General features: G+C 39.9%; 1 protein-coding gene across 5 annotated transcripts in view; it reads right to left on the bottom strand.

The window, feature by feature from the left end:
- lama2 (laminin, alpha 2) overlaps window positions 1–19,224 on the bottom strand; it is a 157,980-nt gene that overhangs the window by 3,456 nt on the left and 135,300 nt on the right. For 4 of the 5 annotated variants that reach the window (XM_051876479.1, XM_051876481.1, XM_051876482.1 and 1 more), the window contains 20 exons: window positions 18,600–18,702; window positions 18,370–18,486; window positions 16,142–16,324; window positions 15,296–15,450; window positions 14,784–14,927; window positions 14,525–14,658; window positions 13,854–14,013; window positions 12,268–12,392; window positions 12,000–12,162; window positions 11,309–11,453; window positions 10,001–10,139; window positions 9,773–9,893; window positions 9,069–9,272; window positions 5,964–6,115; window positions 5,711–5,887; window positions 3,935–4,118; window positions 1,701–1,754; window positions 1,168–1,280; window positions 910–1,099; window positions 367–525 (listed from right to left, as the gene is read on the bottom strand). In XM_051876479.1, the coding sequence (XP_051732439.1) occupies window positions 367–525; window positions 910–1,099; window positions 1,168–1,280; window positions 1,701–1,754; window positions 3,935–4,118; window positions 5,711–5,887; window positions 5,964–6,115; window positions 9,069–9,272; window positions 9,773–9,893; window positions 10,001–10,139; window positions 11,309–11,453; window positions 12,000–12,162; window positions 12,268–12,392; window positions 13,854–14,013; window positions 14,525–14,658; window positions 14,784–14,927; window positions 15,296–15,450; window positions 16,142–16,324; window positions 18,370–18,486; window positions 18,600–18,702 (2,922 nt within the window). The remainder of the gene's footprint in view (window positions 1–366; window positions 526–909; window positions 1,100–1,167; window positions 1,281–1,700; window positions 1,755–3,934; window positions 4,119–5,710; window positions 5,888–5,963; window positions 6,116–9,068; window positions 9,273–9,772; window positions 9,894–10,000; window positions 10,140–11,308; window positions 11,454–11,999; window positions 12,163–12,267; window positions 12,393–13,853; window positions 14,014–14,524; window positions 14,659–14,783; window positions 14,928–15,295; window positions 15,451–16,141; window positions 16,325–18,369; window positions 18,487–18,599; window positions 18,703–19,224) is intronic. The other variant, XM_051876480.1, reaches the window with a different exon arrangement.

Here is a 19,224-nt window from a genome sequence, read left to right as displayed (position 1 = left end):
TTTACATTTTAAAGTTCTCTTAACATTAGTTAATGCACTAAGAACTAACATGAATGATCAAGGTATAATTAATATATACATTTTTTTTATATATTTAAAATGTACAGGACATTTTCATGGTTCAGCACTATTTTTTTTTTACTATTAAAGTTCAGCACTATTTTATGTGTTATGTTTGTTTTCATTTAGTATCCATTTTTAAAACTATGGGTTGATTAATCAGTTATCAGCCAGTGGTTATCGGTCGACCTCTGTTAGTTAGTAGTACTTTATTGTTCAGCTTTAGCTGGTCTTCGGCTTCGCCATACAATCAACATTAACAACACACACTGACTCTTATGAATGTGTGTAAGGTGTCACACTCACGGGTCCGATGCGTTTGGTGGTGTAGTTGAGCGGTAAACCACCCACATACAACATCCCCACCACATCCAGAATATCAGCTTTCTTCGGGCTGGTGGTGTGTTTGGAGTAGCGGTTGTCGATCGTGAGAATCCCTCTCTGCTTCTCTCTCATCACACGGATCTACAAACACAAGAAATCAACGCCTGCTTCTGAGTTTATTCTACTGGCAAGTTTTTATCTCACAAACTTCCATAGTTTTCTATGTGAATATATAGTAAAGTGTAATTTATTCCTGAATTTTCAGCATCATTACTCTCAGTCTTCAGTGTCACATGATCCTTCAGAAATCATTCTAATATGATGATGTTCTGGCCAAACATACTTGCATGAAGTATTATTCTGTCCTAACACGACCCATGAATCTTCTCTATCATCCAGGCCATCGCAGAACATCACATACAATATTACTGGAATATTTCAGGCAAAAGCTTTCATTTCAGTACTTGATGACCTATGAAGCAGGTCAGTGTCATACATCAGGGGTCAAAGGCCAAAAGCTCTGACCTTGTGCCACTGCCCGTCGTTGATGATGCGCGGCACGCTGACGGAGGTGTTTCCGCTGCCCAGATCGAAGCTCAGGTGAGCCATTCCCTCCTTCAGCTGGATGGTGGCGAAGTCGGCGTGGTTTATTCTGGCCATGTAGAACACCAGCCCAGAGTCTGCTCCGGTGCGCATCTCGAACTCGATGATCAGCCTGACGAACACAAACACATGAGGAGGATGAGGAGGACGAAGATGATGATAATGATTACTGATACTCACCTGTTCTTCACCTTTCTGTCATCAAACTCGAAGGCCATGTGACTGTTTCTGGACAGACCAAACTGTTTGGCCAGTTCCAGGACAACAGGCTCCGCCCCTGCTGCGCACGACACCTGCGATTGGACAGAGCACATGTCAATCAAACTCATTCCAAAACATTCCAGTATTCTAAAAACATACTAAAGAATACTAAAGCATGAGTTTCAAAAATGTTTGACTGCTATTTTACACTTTAGAGGCAGTAGATGGAGCCAGAGAACAGTGAATGGAGGTCCTGTATCACGTGCACACACACATTACTGGACTCGTTTCATGAGCAATTCAATTGACTTGTGAGATAAAAGAGCTTGCTGAACAGTCCTGGGACTCAGGAATCAAAACTAAGCTGCAGAAGCAGCAGAAGCAGCATAAAGCAGATGAAAGCTCACTGCTACAGTCAGTCAAAGGCCAAGAGCAACATTCAGATGTGCCTCTCAATAGAGGAACTGCAATATTCAATGTGTGTGTGTGTGTGTGTGTGAGCAGGTTAATACCGCGGGCCCGGTGGGCGTGTCTGGGATGGGCGTGGCCTTGGCGGGGGGCGTGGTCTGAGAGCAGCAGAAAGAGACAAAAGAGCTCAGATGAAGCTTCTACAAACATCCCAGACACTCACTGTCAGTCATTAAAGCACTGAAAGCATTGTGATGAGAAAAGAAAACAAACACGGTTCCCCTGATTTGAAATAAATGTGTTAAAAATGTGATGTAAAATAATGCACATATAGAATCCCTCATTCCTTACAGTAAACTATTACAATAGTACGGAAGAGGATTAGGGCCAAGTAATAATAAAAAATAAAACCATCTCAATTATAATGTGAGATTAAACTCATTCAATTTTGTGAGAAAAAAAAGTCGAAATAGAGAATAAAAATTACATTTTGAGAATAAAGTTGTGTTTTGTGAAAAAAACATTACATTTTGAGAAAAAAGACGAAATACAATGTCGAGAATAAAATCATTAAATTTTGAGTATAAAGTCCCGCTTTGAGAAAAAACTCGTTAAATTTCAAGAAAAAAGTCAAAATAAAATTATTATATTTTGAGAATAAAGTCGATGCGTTTTGAGAAAAAAGTTGAAGAAAATTGTTGAGAATAAACTCGCATTGATCAGCGATCATGTCTGATAGAGGACATGACAGAATTAGATCACTTAGTCAAGTTATATTTTATTCTTTCTTTCAATAACAAAGAAATAAACTACCAAAATTGTAGATAAAAGTGAAGTTTCACAATTCTCAATTCAACTTTTGCCATACTTTTATGTGTATTTGTCGGTTCAAGCGCAAGAAGAGTATTGGTGATCTCTGTGTGTGTGCGCTCTGTGGATGAAGCGTCATATTCTTCACATCAGATGCGTCGCTTTCTGAAGTTCAGGGCGGCAGTGCAGAGCAGTGAATCTGATCACCATACAGACAAACAGTTCACTTCAAGAATGAAAAAAGTGGCGTCGATGTGTTTTACTGTAAATGTGCAAACGGAAACTGAAAGGACAGTCTATATTATATCTCTACATAAGCACAGGCTTTATTAAATAGCCTAACAGAAAGATAAACGTCTCGTCCAGCCTAGGGTGAAGTCATTACGCTCATCTGCACACAGTATGGTTTATTAATAAGAATTTGATCTCTTAATACATTGAGCCACGTTAAGCGTTTTTCACGTTAAGCGTTTTAGAATGTTCTTGCGAGAACATCACGCAAATTATTACTGTTTTTTCTTCTAAAAAGACCCAGTCGCTTGCAAATTCTCTTTAAAGTTCATATGCTAATTATTATAATTAGCTAAAGCTGATAGTATTTCTGATTTAGTATTTCACCTAAAATATAGGCCTAGCTGATCTAACTCTGTCATGTCCTCTATCAGTCCATGAACATGTCACTGAAGTGTTTATTCTCAACATTTATTTTGACTTTTTCTCAAAACACGACTTTAATCTCAAAATTTAATGATTTTATTCTCAACATTTTATTTAGACTTTTTTCACGAAATTGTACAAGTTTTTTTGAAACACAACAATTTTATTCTCAATTTAATGAGTTTATTTTCAACATTTTATTTAGACTTTTTTAATCAAAATTTTATGTTTTTTTTTTCTTGAAACACGACTTTATTGTCAAAATTTACTGATTTTATTCTCTACATTTTATTTTGACTTTTTTCTCAAAATTGACCGAGTTTTTTCTCAAAACAACTTTATTCTCAAAATTTAATGAGTTTATTCTCTGTATTTTATTTCGACTTTTTTTCTAGAAATTTAACGAGTTTAATCTTGCATTATAATGACTTTAATCTTTTATTGCTTGGCCCTAATCATCTTCCATACAATAGTAATATTTCTTTTTTGTTTAATATTTCATTTGAATTACTATTATTATTACTACTGTTATTAATATTTTATTGTCATATTGATATTAAATGACACATTTTTTTGGCCAAATTATGCAGCCTACATGTGCTACATGTAAATCTGAAGCCGCCGCAGCAGCGTTTACCCTAATAAGGTCAGTGATAATTAATTTAGCTCTTAGTTCTTCCATGAAAACACAAATGGTACAGGACAAACTGCCCTGGGGGAAATCTGTGTGCCAACATTTACTACATATACAAGTCTGGACTTACCCATCACCAGCAGAGTACAGACCTTCACTGAGTAGTGTACGTATGTGAACTTTAACTACAGCAATCACACAGCAATCTCTACCCACAATGCCTTTGTTAGGACGTACAGTGGAGGCTGGTGGTTGAGGTCGATCTGCTTCTTTATGCGGCAGCGCTGGTTTGGGCGGAGCCTCTTCCTCTTCCTCCTCCTCCTCTTCAGGGATCCCGGGCGGGGCTGGAGGCGGGGCCAGGTCAGGGCACTGACCAATCTCTGCGTTCTCAAAGGCCACGGGCTGAGAGAAATCCACCGGGCTGTTTCATTGACACACACAACACACAGCCGCTCTTGAGGGAATGATGACACAACGTGACTCCAATCAGGTGAATAATGAACACAGTTATGAGCAAGGACAGACTCATTTAAATGAGTGCGGTAGAGGGCAATGGGGTTCGCTCTAGTGGAAAAGACGCACAGCCCACTGGCAGAGATTCATACTCCTCATTAGAGCAAGAAAAACTGTGATTATTAATGTCATACAGCGTTTAGCTTATGACTGCACCTCAAAACTGCACTGGAAGGAAAACAAGACCTTTAATCTACAGCCACGGGAGGCTGGGAAAAAATGGGTCAATGTTTACACCAGTCGCTGGTGTTCAGAGTCACTACAGCACGATCCAGTGACATATTGCAGTGAATTGTGCTCTGGAGGTTGCTACATTTATCTTGGGCTGTTAAGGTGACCTCGAAAAGCTTGGAAGGCTTGCTAACGTCTTTGCCACGCTATTATCTGTGTAACAGAAAGAGGTGAATTGCTGTTTAGAGAAATCTGGTGCTTAAACTCTGGGTATACTTCGTTTTTTCATGCGTACGCTAGTGTACGCACACAGTCGAACGCACAGCTTTGCAAAGTATACTTCATTCAACTCGTATGCATACACAGGTGTACGGCGCATGCACAGTTTTGAGCGATCCCTCGGCACGAGTTACAACCCATGTAAACATCTTTGTATTCTTTCATGCTAGAGTTGTACAGATTAGGGTACTTCTTCACACAATCTCTCGTCTATATAGGCCTCAATTATCGCTGTAGCTTGCATGTGTTCCGGTCTGTTCTGTTTATGCAGTTTTTCTTTGACTACCTTGTAAATTGCTGCTCAAAACTAGCTCAAAACTAACCCAATTGCGTTTCAGGGCGGATCCCTTAGTAAAAATCATGTTCTGGAGGGTAAAATTTGCATTTTTGGCAGGGTTCCCCTTGTAAAATTAGTAATCCAGGGGCTAAATATCAATTTATTTAGGGTTGCTTCAACCTGCGAACATGAAAATCAACTTGCGGCAATAGTGTTAAAGTAGCCCAATTCCGCTGGAAAACTGCAGATTTGGCAACACTGCCCCCAAGGCACTGTTGCCACCTTGTGGATAAACAAATTACTGCAAAAAAAAATTAAATGTGCATTTTTGTAACTGCGTGTACTTGTACGTGTAGGTCGCATGTGTGCATTTCATTTTTTTTGAATTAGTAATTAGTTTATCCACAAGGTGGAAACCGTTCTGATGACGAATTTCACGTCACGCGCACTGTACGCTGACCCTCGCATACGCGTAAAAAAAGTGAACTATACTTTGGGCTTAAGAGTGAACAAAACTAGTTTCACCAACCGAAAGGAATACCAAACTAATAAATGAAAGGGGTTTACAGACTGATGCCATTGAATCCTGAGTAAACAATAGGGCAGTTATGTGGTTATAAACTTATAGTTCACCCAAAGTATGACTAGTTTTCTTATGTGTAACATAAACAAGGATACTTTTGCATGAATTTGCATTAAGCCATATAACTCCAGCACAGAAGCTGTGTTTGTAAGTGTGATATGAGGTGGTGACAGATGGAGTTTGGACTTACACGGTGTTGATGAGAAGGTTCCAGATGCAGCCCTCAAACGGCACGTTGGGGCGCTGTACGCCTGTTTCTATCTCAACCGGGATCCCGCCGACGAAGAGCCGATGGATGCTTAGAGGGTGATCGCTGGGTAATGCCTGCTGCATGAGCGGCTCCTCATCCACCTGCACAGAGAAAGATCTGCACAAACACAAGCTCGATGAGCTTTAAAGAGGCCTGAGAAACACGAGTGTAGAGAAAGAGAGGGTGGGCTTACGCTCCCGGGAGTCTCAGGATGCGCAGCGAATGCTCTCTCCCATCATGCAGGATTCCCTTGTCGGGTTTTCTGACAGCTCTGCGTGGATTCCTGCTGCCTGTGAACACCAGCACCTCCAGAGCTCCTTTATTCAGCTGCACAGACAGGAAGGGCTACAGACAGACAGAAGGACAGGATGAGGTTTAGAAACCGACCTCACGTTCTTGATTTCTGGGCTGTGTTAACATGTGTTCATTTCCTTCTGAGTAAGTGATTACAAGAAAGATTTATCATAAGAAAGATCAGTGGAAATCACTATTATATACTGTTCACCTTTAATAATTACTAGGAATGTCAATTTACATAAAACAAACACATGCTTAACCAGCACCACATAGGTGTCGTTTTAAAGCTTAGAAGCTTGACTTACAGTGAATATAGGGAATATGACCATAACTTAACAAGTGCTTTTAAACTTGCTGACATATTAGAAGTGTTTCATTTTCATAGTGTGAAAAAAAACTGCTTTACATGAAAATGTGATCTGTAAAATCATCGTACATAACAGATAGACTTGTGTCATATATATAAAGTTGAAAGGTCTCAACTAGCAGAATACAACAAGCATATTTGTTTCAGTTAGAGATCAAACTATACCAAGTATTTGTATGAAATATTGCTGCTGACGCACTTGTAAACAAGTATACACATGATGCTTTGGCACAACATTTTTGTTTGTAACTTCGTGAAATATTAGCAAACCATAGTAGATCACATATCTTTATTTAGAGCAGGTGGTCTCGAACAAGCCCAAACACGACATAAGACACTGTGTAGATCACGGAGTGACATTGACATGCTGCTTCGCTAAAGCAACAGGACTTCCGGTATCCGATCACGATTACTAATATGTGATCTACTCCGGTTTACTAATATTTCACGAAGTTACAAACAAAAATGTGATCATGACGCAGTGTTTTCCAACATCATTTGAAAGTTCAACCAAACTGGATCTCGGGTACGGTGGGTAGAGACGATGTGTAGAGACCAATCAGACACTATTTACAGCTGGAGTGCGCTTGGATTGGTTTGATCGCTCAGATTGACAGCTCTTGATTTACCATAGACCATAGAATAGCAGTCACAGCTGAAACATCACTCATCAACCAGAACCTTATTACTTGTTGTTTATTCTATGTACTTGTATTGTGGCATTTACACAAGTAAGTAGTTCTTATGTTCAGTAAAATCACTTGGTTAATTATGTTTTGAAATAAACGGCTAACCTACCGAATCCATCGCATGTCTTGAAGACATTAATGGGGTCTTTGATTATGATTTGACTTTTTTAACTTTAGTTAGTGTGTAATGTTGCTGTTTGATCATAAACAACGTCTGCAAAGTTACGACACTCAAAGTTCAATGCAAAGGAAATATTTTCTTTTACAGAAATCGCTTTTTAACGGCTGGTAGGGACTACAACGAGCTTCTTCCCGGGTTGGTGACATCACAAACCCTAAAATTTACATAAACCCCGCCCCCGAGAACACACAACAAAGGGGGTGTGGCCATGTTGGGCTGCTTTAGAGAAGAGGAAGAGTTGTTGTAGTAGAGTGTTGTTGTCATGCCGTCATTTTACACCGGACATTTTACAATCCTCATTTTGGCTGCGTGAGATTCTCCAGCTTTGTTGTTGTTGAGCTGTTAAAGCTCCGCCCTCTTCTGGAAAGGGGGCGGGAGCAGCAGCTCATTTGCATTTAAAGGGACACACACAAAAACGGCGTGTTTTTGCTCACACTCAAATAGGGGCAAATTTGACAAGCTATAATAAATGCAACCACCTAGCAACACCCTAAAACAAACCACACGCTACATCCAAGCAAAAGTTCGAAAATTTTAAAATGTTCAAAATGTTTGCTTCCTTTACAAAGGGAACATCCCGAACACCCTGTTTAAAAATATCTTTGAAGATAAAAGCGAGCAAGCACTTCTGATAAAAATGGTACGCTCAGGCGTCTTCACATTGAGAATGCCTCAGTAATATATTCGGGGGAGCGAGCGGAGCTGGTAATCAGACAGACGGCTCTGAGAGCACACTCGCGCCCTCTCCACGCTGCACTGGAATTGAGGAGAGCGATGCGAGAGCAGGCTCCTCTCTCCAAGCCCACAGAGCCTTTCAGGCGGCCCGCACGCAGCGCAGGTGACCCCGGACACGGCGTAAATTGGAGGAATGAATGAGGAGCGGTGGAGAAAACCCTTGGCCTCTCCGAAGTCGCTCTCGTGCAAAATGACACCCACTTAATTTACGAGCGATAATGATTTTCAAAAGGTGGCGGTCCGGCACCCTCTCCCAGGAGGGTTATCGCAAATTGGACGCGATCCATCAAAACGGTGGCTTGTAAATCTATTTTTACGAACGGAGTATCACGGGGAGGTGAGAGAGAGCGCCGACTGCTTACTACAGATACGCCGCATAATTGATGTGCTGCCCCTGAGCTGGAGAGAGAGGAGGATGATGAAGACGTTACTGACAAAGATGTGGAAAGTCATATTATAATTAAAATGATTGCCGCGCCCCTGGCCTTTAGTCCACCTGGTAACAGAAAAAGATCAACTTTTGTTTGCTGAAGGGCAGAGGCAATTACAAACCTGCCCGGATAATAAATCTCTTTTATGGGCTGTGAGACCCCTGTAACCCCGTGGATTCATTATGATCTCGTACTGAAGGCCGCGGCTCCCTGGACTTCCACCATTACCCATAATCACCTTCCTAAGTGCTCAGACGGGCAGGAGGAACAGCGCACTGGACCGTCTCACAGCCTCATGTGTGTCTGCGCTTGCAATCGCCTGGAAAAAGTGGGATTTCGCAAAACTACGCAATGCAGTGAACACTCAGTCGCAGACACATCTGAAAGAGGTTTAAAAGGCAATCGATATTTAGTAATATTATCCATTTAAACTGGTCTCTTTCACAATGTATTGAATTCAGTAATAACTTCAGATTGAATGAACCGCGCCCTAAAGAACGGTTACCTAAAGAAATTATGCAAATCTGGTAAGACTGAAAACAACTTGTGCTGAACGCAAGTGCAGTGTTAGTTTGAGGTGTGTGAGGTGCGCGCGCACCTCTCCGGTCTGTCTGCGTGAGCGGCGGGGGATGTGGACGGGCGTCAGGCCCTGCGTCATGGACGTCACTCCTCCTCTGCCGAACAGGATGATGCCGTTCTCATTTTTGGTGCTGAAGGAGAGCGTGATCTCGGAGCCCACGTCAAACGACATCGGCTTCAGCTCCATGTAGCCGGGCCTCGGGAAGCTCACGGTGTGGAGGTTCTGAGAGAGAAATGATTTTTATGAGACTTTTACATTTGGAAATTATTTACGCAGCTGAAATTTGAATTTCAAAACTGTAAACTACAGGTCATCACTTACTGACCCTCATGTCCTTCAAAACCTGCATGACTTTATTTCGTCTGTGGAAAAATGGGGTTCTAACAACAACTACTTCAACTCTCATTGTATGGAGAAAAACTCTCTTTCAAAATAAATAATAAAATAAGCCATACAGGTTTGCAATGAGTAAATGATGTCAGAATGATCATTTTTGGGAAAACTATGACTTTAAAACCCCCAGAGTATTCCCAAGGGAAGCGACGGCTCAGAAATGCTAATCCTCTAATTCTGGTTTCAGGACTACACACTGAACAGCTCTGTCTCTCTCATTGTCCCAGGTTAAAAGAGAGAAGCGTTTAATTTGAGCCACTGTGAAAGGAGAGAATAACAGACTGGAGGGGAAGAAAGAAGACATCGTGTCTTCTATTGTCTCACTGTACCTCAATGGAGCAGCCCTTGATCAGTCCTGTGTAGTCTGGGCTGCTCAGCAGATTGTACGGCGTTCGGGAAACTTCAATGTCTTTCATACAGCCAGAGTAGCTCTTCAAAACCACCTCTGACCTGAGGAGACATGAGATACAAAAAACTCATCCCAAACAATATTAAATGCAGAAGCAATTCATTCAATAACATCCGAGGCCTCTGTCTGTGAATGAACATCTCCATACCTGTATCTTCCAGCCTTGGGTAAACCTCCAAAATACATCCTCTCATCCTCCCTGAGGTTGAGTCCTGTAGCGCCACCTGAAGACGTCATCCGCAACTGCTCATCCTCATTAGTGTCAATGTTCACTATGGTGATGGTTGCTACGTAAATGTGAAAGAAGAAATAGTCAGTTTCTTGTAAGTCATTCGCACACTTATTTCCCAGACGAGTGAAAACAGTGTATTTAATTTAGTGCATTTCATCTGTATATAGTATATACATCTATATAATATTGTTGACTATTAAATGTCCCCATTTAAACAAAAAGTAAAGCATGAGTTTTAGACGATGACAACTTCATTAGTTCAACAAATCACATGTAAGGGTGTAATTGTGCACCAGTTTTAACAAAAACTACTATTAAATGTTTTTTTTTTTTCATGTAGTTCATGGATGCTTTGGAATACAGACCTAAGAAGTACTGAACAAAACACTTCTTATTTTACACAAAATATGTATTTTACAAAATAATTTAGACTCTGAAATTGCCAGAAAACTAAAGCCATACGTCTAAACATATTGTGTTCCAAATTTGAAGTTAATACCACAGAAATTGATCCTGCTAATAGGTTTTAAAGAAACGGTTCTATGGTAACACAATGTCTAATTTCAAAACCATTTTCACAGGATGAGTTTAGAGTGTTTAAGCTTTCGAATGATGCCTGATCTATGATTACTACTAAAATATGCAATAGGGGAAAAAAGGCAATAAAAAGCATGTCAAGTGTCCCGCTACTGAGACACTGACAGATAACAGGCTATAGCTAAATAAAAAAGATTTTAAAATAATAATAAAAATGACAAAAGCACAAAAATTTTTACTAAAACTAAAATTCAATTGAAAACTGAAAAAAAAAACCCCAACACTAATTCAATGTACTATAACAGTATATAAATGCCTAGTTCTGTCATGAATGGCACAGGCTGATGGTCCTTAATGCAAACTGATGATATTCTCAGCGATAACTACTTGGTGCAAGTTGATTGGTTCATGTCACGTTTGCAGCCAATGAGCTTACTGCTCACAACATTTAAATTTCTGTTTAGCATTCACTATAACAGTTTCACAGTTCCTCAGAAACCCTCCACCTTCCCCAGCTCCACCTGTATAGATCTGCTCTGGGCAATTTATATATATAATTTTATATTTATATATATATAATAATAATATATATATAAAAGAAACATGGGTTTACAGACACCTTTACAGACACATCTACAGATCTACAGACATGTCTGACGGTGAGCTCTTCTGCTGGGATTACGTTACCTTCTTTCTTCATGCGGGACATGGTGAAGGACTTCCACTTTCCGTCATTATAGCGTTTGTTACTGATGGTGGAGCCGGTGCCTGAGCCCAGATCATAACTCACTTTCAGCTTCCCGTCACTCAGTTCTGCACTCATGAAGTCTTTCTGCTCAGAGAGAGAGAGAGAGAGGTTGTACACAGATGTAACTAGTAAAACGCATGTCAAATGTTGTAAAATGGCTCATTTTATTGGCCATGTACAACCACATTTACATACAGGAGTGAATCCCTTAAATTATTGCTCTGTGTGTACGGAACACATCCTGAAATTGCGATGATTGACACTGTGAACAGATCGAGGCAGCGTGATTTGTTTATGTTTGTAAGGCTGATTTGCAGAGCGAGCTCTTGCAGTGTTACCACTTATTATAAGTGTTTTGGGGCTTGTTATTTGGGTTCAGCTCATAAAGCCATCGAGTTCATGGAGTTATTAAAGTTGGTGCAATATTTTGGCACTTGTTTTCAGCATTTGGATTTATTTTCTTACATCACACATACAGATTTATGTTTAACACATCATTAACCACTAGTTGTTTAGTTCTGTTCCGTACACATTAAGCAGGTGAATGGACTGCTGGATTTAACTGTAGTGTGTTTGTGGCTGTCGGCCCTCTGAATGCATGTTGTGTGAGAGCGTGTGTGCTTCTGTTACCATGTCTTTTGTGGCAAAGTACATCATGACTGCGTCTGTGGAGAACGTGCGGAACTTGAACATCACTGTGGAAATGTTGGGGTTCCATCTGGTGGGGCGACTGACGGCTGCATAACCCTCTCCGTCAAACTGAACCGTGCCTTCAGTGTCTGCCGGCTGAGGACTACACACACACACACACACACACATCATTACATTGAGCTCCTCACATTGAGACCACAGGTGTGTGTGTGTGTGTGTGTGGGTGTGGGTGTGCGCGCGCTCTCACCTGACTACACAACCAGCACAATCCCCGTCTCTCTCTTTGTAGTTCCACAGACCGATGGGTTTTCCATCCAGAGACGTCTCTCCCATACAGCCTGAGAACGTGATGGTTTTCACAGCATCTGCCTTCTACACACACCAAACAAACACACACACAGACAAAATCAGTATGTATTTCAAATGATAAAACATAGCTGAGAGTTGGAGTGTTTCTAGCCGTTCATCAGTACTGGTGTCCCCATATTTTGATACCCTTTTTTGATTCTGTTATAAATATAAATTGTCTTTACCGGCAGTACGGAGTCATTCTAAAGCTGCACACGCAATAAATATCTGCTTCATCACTGATAAACAATAGAAGACAAGCAATTGTAGGTAAATATCCATCTCATCTGGTGCTGTTTTTGTTTTCTGTCTTATAAAGGATCCCGTGACTATTTCAGTATGAGAAACTGCTGCAAATGATTCAGTGCTTGAGTGAACTATCTGAATGAATCAAACTGAATCATGAACAACTTTTTGCAAACCTGTTTGATGATTAGATCAAATGAGTGATTTATTTGTGAATCTGGCATTCTTAACAGCTGATACAACTCACATCACATGATTGCTGGAATATTCTCAGTGAAAATGATTCTAAGGTCATTATATGTTAATCTCTATAAGGATTTATCACTAATATTTTACTGGGATTATTGCACGTGCCCCAGTAAAAAACTTTATACCTGGTCCAGACAATATTTTGATTCAAAAATTCAAGATTCATTCTTTCAAAACAAGCCTCATTGGGGCATTTTTGGAACTTTAGAGGTATTTCACCGCTGACAAAATGGGCTTTTTTAATAAAACTTGGTTGCTTATACAGTAGAAAGGCGGGAACAAAATTAAATCAGTGCTACCTGACTAGAAAAAACTGAGAAAAAAGGCTCTTTCTAAATAGGTAGAAAAACTTCAACACCCATAATGCACTGGGCATCTTGCCGTCCAAGGCCACGCCCACCAGTCTGCTATGGATACAGAGTCAAATACCGCCTTGCTTTAGTAGGAAATGCTTCTTTGCAAACTTTTAGTTATAATGGCATCGACTTCCAGGGAATGTGAAGGAAAATATGAAAAACCTCCATGATTGTAGTTAACATTTCACACTGGATGAGCACGAATACAGTGTTTTAGGCCAAGCGGAGGGAAAGACTGATCCGCCCAAAGCAAAAACGTCACTTGCAGGTCAGAAAACTGTTGCCATAGTGCTCCATTTTTACCATAATGCTGTTTAAAGAGTAGATGCAGTACAATATAATTTTCAGTGATAAACCTACTCTTACAATAACTGTTCTGTTAATAACCCTTTGTTCATGGGCGAATAATCTGTAGTTTTCACCAAAGCCATTGAGCTGTCAAAAGACTTTTACTGACAAATAAACGTGAATTACTCAGTCCAGGTAACACAGAGAAAGAGTAAACACTTCATTTACATTTACTACCCACACTGTAACAATACAAAGTGGGCTGAAAATCAGCAGATTATTTTTTGTGGTGCTAATGAAGAAGATGCAGCGCAGTGCGGAGGATTCGTGAAGCGATGTCTCTCACCTTCACCGAGCCCAGCATGCCACCGACGAACAGGTAAGCGTTCTGGTCCACATCCAGCACAGTGTAGCTCTCGGGTGATCTGGCACTTCTGTGGGTTGGTAAGATGCCAGTTTTGGGTCCCTCCAGCGCACGGACGGAGATACTGCCGTTCAGCCCGATACTGGACAACACCGACATGAGAACAAGACCAACACTTACTCCACTGATCATAAACTATACTAATACATAACAGCTCTCTCCCTTGCACTCATGATTAATGTAGGGACTGCAGAATGCAGCTATTTGATCAATGTTCACCCCAAAATAACTATTTACCTTTACTACTGACATTAGATGGATTTTAGTTTAGTAAAGAAACTCTAATGTAGGCACAGCTGACATTTGTCTACAGAACTAATGTCTGAAAAGAAACCGAAAGCTTTAGATCAAACATAGTAATGTTATTTAGGCTAAAATTGTGACTCTGTTTTACTTACTTTAATAAATCTATCATTAATCAAGTTTATTTTTCTTTATTCAATGGCAAACAGCATAAATAAAAGTGAAGTTTAAGCTTAAAACAAGAAAAAAATATATGCCAATAGAGTAAGAAAAATAAACTTAGTGTGCAGTGTGCAGTGTGCAGTGTGGTTTTTCAACAAAACACATAGAGTACGTGAACCCTGAATTACCGTGAGGCTTCGATTCGATGCCAGTTTCCATCGTTGATGACGAGATCAGGATATTCTACACGGCCGACCCCTGACCCAACATCCCACAGGAAGTTCACCTTACCCTTCCTCATCTCAATCGCCAAGAAATCCACCTACACACAACAGAGGGAATTCAGCACTCAGCAAACATGACATTATGTGTGCATCTGTGTGAGTATATGAATGTAAAAAGCTCTAATTATTTCCTTTTCCTAGTCAGAGTCAGCTTTACGCTCACATATTTGGCCGATCCGAGGTAGAAGAGCAGGTTATCAGCAGCAACGGTCTTCACATGGAGGATAATGGTGTTATAGCGGCCCTTCTTGATCTCTGGCCGATAAGTGCGGATACAGTCTCCGCCGGACGACACAGACACCTTAATCTAGGGTTCAAAGGTCATGAGAGGTCAAGACAGAGAGTGCAAACAGCACATGAATGATCTCATTTCTTTTCTTTCAGCAAATAGCAGATGTAAGTCAAGACACAGCAGGTGAATAGGGTACACATTTTAACTAATAGATCTCGCCATACTGTCCCCAGGTGATTAATCACAGTACATATGACAACTGTTTTGTAAGTTTTCAGAAAAGTAACATTTCAATATGCACTAATTTATAAACATTTCCAGAACATAAATCTGAACATTGAATAAATATGTGCGTTCATAGCAGAGTGTTTGAATTGCACTGTCTTCAGGACTTCACTGAGGTGTTATGAGCTGTTTTCTCGAGTATTACGGGCAGTACTCACAGAGTTGGCCTGTTTGCGAGCCTGGTTGATGAGTTCTTTGATCTGCGAGATGTTTTTCTTCAGATTGTCCTGGAGTTCCTGAATGGGCTTTAGTTTCTCCAGCAACCTGTCAGCCTCATTCTCCAGATCCTTCACTTTAGCACCTGCCGCATGAACTACAGACACACACGCAGAGGAACGGCCGTCACAAACGCTAATACATGACAACGTGATGGAACAAAATAAATATGGCATTAGAAACATGCTTGATAGCGTAGCCATGAGTAAAGGAGAATGAAAGGCTCTCAAACAAGAGCACAAGAGACCATGAAAGAATTCAGACACAAAAGAGAAAATGGGAGATGGAGGAAAGAAAGTGACGTTATATATCTCTCATTTGCAGCATAGGAAGCGAAAGACATGGAGCTGTTATTTCAAAAGAGAAGATGAGAGCAAAAAACGACAGAGTTTTCATCTGTAATTAGCTAAAGCGCTCATTAGGATAACAAGCTTAGTGAAGCTTTCAAAGGCGGCGTTTAATCCTGTTGGGCTGAAACAAAGACGGGAGAAATGGAGCGATTGGGAAAACACTCTCTCTGTACATGCAGCTCTGGATGAAAGCACCATGCTGAAGCCTCGGGGAGCGGAGAGAGCTCTTAAAACCATTCGCACAGATGAAAGAAGAAAATTCTGTATACATACTTATTGCTGTTGACGTTCAAAATCAAATGGGGGGAAAAATATGAAATAAGCATTTAAGTGATCTTGTAACACAAACATTTCAATTAAGAAATCAAATCTTTGTGATCCATGCAGCTGTTGTCTCTATCGAGCAAGATTATTGCTGGAGTTGGATGGATGTCGTACTGTTTTTCTCGGGGTCCTTGATGAGGTTGTTGGCTTTGTTGACGTCGTCCTCCAGTTTGCTGTAGTTCCTCTTCAAGCCCATCAGGTTCAGGTTCATGTCCTTCAGGCGGTTGAGGACGTCTATGGCCGTGTCGTTGGCCTCTGCCGCCTTCACCTTAGTGGCCTGGATCTTCTCTGCCAGATCTACAATCATCCACAGAACGAGAATGTAAAATAAACACTGAAAATACTTGCAGATCTCAAAAATCATTTTCACAAAGGAAAATAAAAACATTCACATGAAGGGGAAACTCACATAGAATATGCACAGGTCATATTTTACTCTATAATCTAGGAAAAAACATGATATTATTTGTTTAATTTAAACAAATCTGTTTAATTGGGAGTATTACACTTTTTTTCCATAGTGACTTTATTTTGATGTCAATTAAACATGAACGCGAGGGCTCTGCTCCCGAAGAGATAACACATAGATTGTATGTATCATACACTACCGGTCAAAAGTTACTATTTTTAATGTTTTTGAACAAAGTTTCTTATGCTCATTAAGGCTGCATTTATTTCATAATAAATACCAAAAAAACAATGATATTGTGAAATATTATTACAATTTAAAATTATTGTTTTCTATTTTAATATAAATTTTATTTATATTAATAAAATTTATTTATATATTTTAAATATAATTTAAAATATAATTTATTCCTGTGATCAAAGCTGAATTTTCAGCATCATTACTCCTGTCTTCAGTGTCACATGATCCTTCAGAAATCATTCTGATATGATGATTTATTATCAATGTTGGAAACAGTTGTGCTGCTTAATATTATTTTATAACCTGTGATACTTTTTCAGGATTCTTTGATGAATAAAAAGTTAAAAAACATCAGCATTTATTTAAAATAGAAATCTTTTGTAACAATATACACTACCGTTCAAAAACATTAAAAATAGTAATGTTTCCAAACTTTTGACTGGTAGTGTATGTAGTTATAAAATGAGGACACAGTGATGTGCACAGTATAATAAACTGTCTAGGGTTTGCCATTTCTTTCTTTTCCTTTCTGTTTTATAGAGAAACAGACATTTCACACGCACACACAAACAAAGCGGCTTCCTGAAGACAACAAAGTTGATGATGTGTAATGCAGGAGCACTTTATACACACGGGTGCTCCATGTGACATCAACCAGGATGGGATTGGTGTAATTTTACACGTGAATCAGACACCGGGATCCCCGGACACATCCTCAATGAGTCAGCAACTGACGCAGCATTGAGTTCCCTTGAAAGGGAACTGCTTAATTATCATGAAAACAATTTCTCAACACAAAATGGCCCTAAATGGTTCTAAAACTAGATTTAATTTCTCTTATGAAGAATATTTTCCCTTCGATTCTTGAGATATAAAGTGGAAGTTTGTTTATTCATAAGCAAAAATGTCCAAATTTAAAACAATGTTCCATGACATGCTCATAACGTTGATACTTATTTTAGTATTATTTATATTATTCATATTATTAAAGTATTTAGTAATATTCTGAATTAGCTTTTGTTCAGTTTTAATTTTATTTTAATTTTAGTTGAAGTTTTAGTAATCCTGTTATGTGCTTTTGGCAGTTTTATTAGTTTTTTTTTCTATTTAGCTTTTGTTTTAGTTTTAGTAATTTTAGTACTTAAAGTTTTACTTGCTGAAAATGATTTGACTTGATATTTCACTGATACTGCAGTGTCAGCTCACAGACGCACAGACTCTGACACTCAGACTGAGTCTGAAAACTGAAACGTCACGTCCAAATCCAATGTCCAATACAATACTGTGTGTGAAATTTGGCAAAAACAAATTTTGTTGCAAAAACAAAAATCAGACTTCGATTTATTTGAGATCATTGGAAGTGACATTATGGTGCTTTAGTTGCCTGTCTGAATGCAGTTTCCTCAGGAGGAACCATACGAGCGCTGTGCTGTTGGCCAGTGAGGGCGCGCACATACACACACACACACACACACACACACAGCTCTCAGTAATAACCTTGTCCTGACAGCATCAAATGTGTGACATACACACAAACACACACCTCTCTGTAACCATAGGAACAGAAAACATCAAACCCTATGAAGGTTTAAGGTGCCAGATTCAATGTTTTCAGCAGTCAAGCTTGTGACAATGACCCTGACACACACACACACACACACACACACACACACACACACACACACACACCCACCATCAGGGATGGCGTTGAGTTTCTCCATTGTGTCGTTCAGGCCTTTCTGTAAGTCTTTTTTGTTTTTGTTGGCTTCTTTCAGTCTGAGCTGAAGAGCACCCAGATTGTCTCCATTTTCTGAAAAAAGAACAAAAATTACATGGCGAAAATGTGTTACATGGCTTCCTCTGGTGTCTTGGGAACATTTGTGAGAATCTGCAGGACAGTATTAATCTGCGAGTAATTTTCACCTTTCACGTCGTTCTGCAGTTCTTTGGCCTCGTTCCACAGGCGGTGGCTCTTCTGAGCCGAGCCCTTGGCTTGATCTTTCAGAGATCCTTTGGGTCCTGAGGCCTAACATGACACACATGAGAGAGGATGTCTCAGATGATACAGAACTCACTACTGAGAAGCAGATGGTACTATAGTGAGGGACAGTTTTGCGTTTCAATATAAATATTCTATTTTCAACATGAAACAACACAAAACCCAGTCATTTAGCTGAATGTGATGCGATTACTGTGCACTTGTCATGTAGTTCCCTGCAGAGAAATGGAAAGCTCATTTTTAATATTGCTGCATATTGTCAGGTTTGACACTCTTGTGTGAAGCACCATTATTCAGTGTTGACCTTTTGACCTCCTGTTTCTGTGAGGGAGGGTGAACGACAGCAGAGAGAGGGATGATAATGGAAGAACAGGAGGAAAGCTTTGATCTCTGAAGCAGGACAAATAGAACTGAATTAAACAGATTTAACACCGTCAGCCTGAGGTGAGCAGAGCATTTCTAGACATCACAGACTCCTGACAACCAAACATGTGTCCTTGATGGATGAGGATTGGTGTAAAAAAACTGTTCAGTGCCTGTCTGTGTGCA

The sequence above is a fragment of the Ctenopharyngodon idella genome, chromosome 20 (genome assembly GCF_019924925.1).
Source record: "Ctenopharyngodon idella isolate HZGC_01 chromosome 20, HZGC01, whole genome shotgun sequence".
Lineage (NCBI taxonomy): Eukaryota > Metazoa > Chordata > Actinopteri > Cypriniformes > Xenocyprididae > Ctenopharyngodon > Ctenopharyngodon idella.
Note: the sequence above shows the minus strand (reverse complement) of the source record. Positions and strands in the feature narration are given on the sequence as shown.